The sequence below is a fragment of the Cydia strobilella genome, chromosome 12, assembly GCF_947568885.1.
Source record: "Cydia strobilella chromosome 12, ilCydStro3.1, whole genome shotgun sequence".
NCBI lineage: Eukaryota > Metazoa > Arthropoda > Insecta > Lepidoptera > Tortricidae > Cydia > Cydia strobilella.
In genome coordinates, this window is record NC_086052.1 from 10,654,693 (window position 1) to 10,660,390 (window position 5,698).

Here is a 5,698-nt window from a genome sequence, read left to right on the forward strand (position 1 = left end):
GGTCTGCTTTTAGATATGACCAAAGCATACGAAAAAGTTTCGCACACAATTCTTTTGAAAAAATTGTACGGAGTAGGCATTCGAAATGAAGCGTATTGTTGGCTAAAATCTTATCTACATAACCGAATGCAGTGCGTGCAAATACAGCACTACGACGAAACAACTGCTGAACTTAGACGTGTGCAATCAGACACAACGATAACAAACTCGTCAATACCTCAAGGAAGTGTTTTAGGCTGTATCCTATTTTTAATATACATTAATGACTTGCCCAAGGTAATGAAACAGTCATGTATACTATTCGCGGACGATGTATCAATACTGTTTAAATGCCCCAATGACCACGACATAAGCAGTGATATTATAGGAACATTAAACATAGTAGACAACTGGCTACGCGATCACTCCTTAGAATTAAATACGACGAAGACAAAATTAATTCAATTTCGGCCATATCAAAAAGACGCTCTTGACCTATCAGCTTTGTCTTCAGAAACTGGTATAGAGGAAGTCAGCGAGTTTAACTTATTGGGAATATTTATCGATACGCATCTAAATTGGAAAAAACATATAGAGGAAACAAAGAAAAAACTATCTCGATTCAAATACGCCTTAGGGATACTTAAAAGAAATACTCACAGTGAATGCGCTTTATCTGTATATTACGCATATGCGTACGCTTGGCTGCGGTATGGAATCATATTATGGGGCGACAGCACTGATATTAACGACTTATTTGTTTTACAAAAAAAATGCCTCCGCGTTATTGTTAATACTCATGAGCCTGACAGTTGCAAAAAATACTTCATTGAAAATAATATGCTAACTTTATCATGCATATACATCCTTGAAATCGGGTTATTTGTCAGAAAACACATCGAGATGTTCGAATTTACAAAAAGTGCGCGCCGCCGTAATAACTTAGTCCTTCCGCCTCATAGAATACATATGTATAAGGTCGGCCCATACTATAGGTGTATACAAATATATAATAAGCTCCCAATAGACATAAAGAACGAGACCGAATTTAACGTGTACAAAAATAGACTGAAGAACTTCCTAACCTCTAAAGCTTACTACTCAGTCGAAGAGTTTATGACAGACACAAATTTATGATTTGACCTAGAAATTACCCCTTTGTTTGTTTTGATTAATGTATTAATTACTTGTAAATAAATTATAATAAAATTTGGATAATGTGCTTATGAACCCTATGAATTATGTCTGTTTTATAAATTTAATCAATAACGAATTTCAATTTACATGTACTATGATTATGTCTTGCAATTTTTACTTGAATCTGGATTTATGACTGAGACTACTATATTTGAAATGTTTATTGTATTGTTCCTTTATTTTAATTGTAATTAATTCCTAGCTTTTAAATGTAATTAATTCCTAGCTTTTACTTGAATGAAATTTTATGTTTATGTTTAACTATTTATTTATCTTAGTACCTAATTAGTTTTTAGAATTGTGTTGCTATGCCCTAACAGGGTAACCATGCATGCACTTAATACATGTTAACACCTTAATGTAACCATGGTTCTGCAATAAATGAAATGAAATGAAATGAAATAATTTGACACAATTCTAGGGATTGACAGGGCAAGCTATGCTGGCGCCATCTGCTAATTATTTCGACCGGCCAACCCCATTGCCATCTTCAAACTTGACCTGTGAGCCTTTCGTATGCCGTGTTCCGTATACGTCCCACACAATTTGGACTGCACAAGGTACCGCAACGTAACCAAAATCGCAAGCAATTGCTTGAACCGTCTAAATGGGGCTTAATAACACCAGGCATTTCGTAGCATGCCAAAATGCAGATGGCGCTTGTTTCGCCGTTGCAGGTAGTGGTTGGTAGCAGCGCCTTTCCTGTTCCACATGCTGCTTCCCTCTCCTTGCGGCACACAACCTTCGTATGGCCTACTATAGGGCAAATGTGGCATTGACGTATTCGTTCCTTTTACTTGATCGGTGGTGTGGTATATATTGGCTCGTCGACTAGCAACTCGTCCCGGTCTATTCCAGAGGGCCTACTGCGAACAACATTCGTCGTGTTGCCTCTCTGTCTCACTTGTAAATTCGTACGTAAGCGTGACAGGGACGTGGTTCGCGGTAGGCCCTCAGAAGCCGCTGCAGGTAGTTGCTAATTATGAAGTTCCACACGTTGCCACGCCCGCAATAGTAAGCTTAGCATTTGATTATTTAGTTGGTCAAACCAAATTGTCAGTAAATATGAACAAAAAAAAACTATACTCGTCCTTTTCTTTTGGGTGCTAGCACTAGTGTAAGACAAAGATTGTATGATTATCTCCAAATTATCTCGATGTTTGAAATGAGACAGTCCTTTGACAAACTATAGCAGAAATCTAATGTTTTGGTAACAGAGTAACCTTTTTATAATCCGTAGCACCAGCCATAAAGTGCAAAAACGTCCATACTAGCGTCAATTTTTTAATGACATGATCAAAGTGACGTTTTATTGGAAATTTTGAGCATCAGATTATCTGTAAAATCTTAGCGGAAAGGATGGCGCAGAAATCGTACCAGGCCGCGTTCAAGCGCGTAAGACCGTTGATGTCAACGGACTGCTGCGAAGCCCGCCGACGGGTCATCTCTCTGTATAAAGCCGTTTATCGCTACATCCCTAGGATAGGTAAGTATCCTTATTTATCAAGTACCTAAGTTTTTACCTGATTACACTACAAATTGCGGTCATTATTCTATTCATTGACTTTTTAATCTATGCGGGAGTTGATTTAACCTATTCCTTCGCATGTAGGTACCTATTGTACAGTCGCCATCAGATATATCGGAGCAGCCGAGGTGCTCAAAATATCTGAACACGCACTCTAACGCTGTTCAGATATGACTGTGAGCATCTTGACCGCTCCGATATATGTATCTGATGGCAACTGTACCTAACCAAATCTCGGTAGTAGTCAATTCAGGTAAGACACATTCATTACGGCATTACGTAAAGGCTCCGTCACACACGCGCGTTTTGCGGGCGGAGCGTGAGCGGACGCCGGCGCGACGGGAGCGCTCTCATCGCGCTCCGCTCATGCTCCGCCCGCAAAACGCGCGTGTGTGACGGAGCCTTTAAAGTGGGTTCCCACGGCCCGTGTTATTACAGGTCAGGCACGCCTGTGGATGCCTGCGGCTATCCGTCGGGAGTGGGTGACGACAGGCGACCACAGGCCTCATTGGATGCGACCGTTCCCACGATCTGAGGCGCGGTCAGATCTGTGAAACAACGGGCCGTGGGAACCCACCTTAAGGCGCAACCAGTCTTAACTAGGTACAATCAGCATACTTTGCAGTGGTTATATTTTTTATTATCTGGTTTTTATTGAGGCTTTGGACACTAGGTGAACATGTCATCCTCATGGGTGCTTACATAGTTCCCTACTCAAGGGAGATGTCAATAAAGTGGTAAACACTGATTGCTTTGCCTGATATAGGCTTTGCCAACCAACAAATTGATCTGTCCATTGTGCATGGAGCTCATGGAGCCCAGACTACCAAAAAATCCTTTTCTCAAGTCCGAATTCCGGACGCATTCCAACAACACATGAGACAAGTCATCAGTCTTCTGACAGTTTACACACAGTGGTGACGATTTTGCAGTGGTTATGTAATCAGGATTTCAACTATAGTTTCAAGGATATAGTCTGTTTTATTTAAAGTATGAACTTCTGCCCATAGGAAATAGTAGTACGGAAGGCTCATTTGTTTCTTGCCTTGCATAGAAAATGTATGGCGTAGTATTTACTAAAAAAAACCCGCCAAGTGCGAGTCAGACTCGCCCACCGAGGGTTCCGTACTTTTTAGTATTTGTTGTTATAGTGGCAACAGAAATACGTCATCTGTGAAAACTAGCTATCACGGTTCATGAGATACAGCCTGGTGACGGACAGACAGACGGACAGCGGAGTCTTAGTAATAGGGTCCCGTTTTACCCTTTGGGTACGGAACCCTATAAAAGAACAAACTACAGGGTATTTAATTCTAATACTACTTATTATATTATACAACATATAAGCACTTCACTACATAATTATGTATAAGTAGGAAAGTCGTTTCGCGTTTCTAGAGGGGACTAGGGATGAAAATTCCGGAAAAAATCAAATGTTTGTCGGAAATTTACCAAAATTTCCTTTTTTTTCGGTTTTTTTCAGTTCTATTCAGAAAAATTAAATACGTCACACACAATGCCACTGATGAGTGATGACAGTGTCAATGCCATAAACAAACACATTAGACATGCAACCTTAACCTACCTGTTTAAATTCCTAATTAAGTATATTGAAAAATAAATTGTTTTTTTTTCGTAAGAAACTTGAAAAAACAAGCCGTTTTGAAATGTTCTCGAAATTTTCTCGGTTTTTTCAACGCTAGAGGGGACCCGGGACCATATCCATATACGTGATGTAAACGTTTGGTTTAAATTAACTTGTTGCAGTGAAATATTACGACATCCCTAAAAATGAAAACGACGTCCGCTTGAAAGTACGAGAATTGTTCTACAAGAACGCTTGCGTCACAGACGTTAGAGTTATTGATCTCCTAGTTATCAAGGTAAGTTCTTATTTAATAAGTATTTGTATAGTTCTTGTGTAAGTAGTTGTATAGTTCTTGTTTATATCATATTTTTAAGTTTAATCAGTGGGGGGACACTCGTTTCGGGCTTTCTCGGCTCCGTTCGGCTCAGCATTGCTCCGAGCAATTATTAGGGTTGGCACAACTTGACCTCCCTTTGCGTGCTCGACCACAGATAAGATAATGACTTGAATTTTGACAACCCTAAATAGCCGTAAGGTATAGTGCCATACATTAGAAAGGGACAGCGTGATTTGTCCCTGAATCGCTGTCAAACTTCGGTTTTGTAGGAAGTGCCCTTTCTGTATGATATTACTATTATTTATTCTGTGGTTTAATATAGTTGGTCAAGCAAATCTTGTCAGTAGAAAAAGGCGCAAAATTCAAATTTTCTATGGGACGATAACCCTTTGCGCCTACATTTTTAAAATTTGTCGCCTTTCTCTACTGACAAGATTTGCTTGACCAACTATATATACTCATTATAAAACTCCCGTGAGACTCACATATTAAAATTATTTTAAAACCGGTCATTCACGTATTATAAAGTTGAATAGCTCGACATGTTTCGACCCAATTTACGAGGATCCTCTTCACGGAGCAACGACACGTCTTCACTAATAATACGTGAGTGACCCGTTTTAAAATAATGTTAACATATGCTCATAGACAAATTGAGAGGAACGCAAAAAAAAGGATTAATTACTGGCCAGCGCCTAAAGTAATTTCAAAATTAGTAATTAAACTTTTTTTTTATTCCTCTTTTTTTGTACATGACTGTATAATAGCTAATTGTCTGTAAAACTTAAAAGTATTATAGATATTTATGAAGCGTATTCTCATCCGCTACTTGATGCCGACTTTATTCCAAAGGGAAAATACGATTTATTTTGTATATCTACCTCCAGTTAACAAAGACCAATTAGGGTACCTAAACAATGTATTCTTGTAGGGCTGGATGGAATTTATGGAACTTAGACACAATTGGCAAATGAAGGGCCGCCTATTCGCCTACTGGAACCCAACCATAGAACCCAAGCCTTGCGACTTCCTCACCAAGTTCTTGGCCGGAATAGAAACCTAAGATTTT

The 5,698-nt window shown here is 39.2% G+C and overlaps 1 protein-coding gene across 1 annotated transcript; it reads left to right on the forward strand.

Moving 5' to 3' along the window:
- Positions 1-2,500: 2,500 nt before the first annotated feature.
- LOC134745780 (NADH dehydrogenase [ubiquinone] 1 alpha subcomplex subunit 6-like) lies at positions 2,501-5,698 on the forward strand. The gene is made up of 3 exons (XM_063679867.1): positions 2,501-2,662; positions 4,472-4,587; positions 5,561-5,698. The coding sequence occupies exons 1-3, from the start codon at positions 2,536-2,538 to the stop codon at positions 5,690-5,692; spliced, it is 375 nt and encodes a 124-aa protein (XP_063535937.1). The 5' UTR covers positions 2,501-2,535; the 3' UTR covers positions 5,693-5,698.

What these genes read in the sequence shown, in the direction of transcription:
- LOC134745780 (XM_063679867.1), top strand. Translation starts at nt 2,536, where the DNA reads ATGGCGCAGAAATCGTACCAGGCCGCGTTCAAGCGCGTAAGACCGTTG. An exon ending in TCGCTACATCCCTAGGATAG is followed by an intron (nt 2,663 to 4,471) that starts GTAAGTATCCTT and finishes AACTTGTTGCAG; the next exon opens with TGAAATATTACGACATCCCT. An exon ending in TTGATCTCCTAGTTATCAAG is followed by an intron (nt 4,588 to 5,560) that starts GTAAGTTCTTAT and finishes GTATTCTTGTAG; the next exon opens with GGCTGGATGGAATTTATGGA.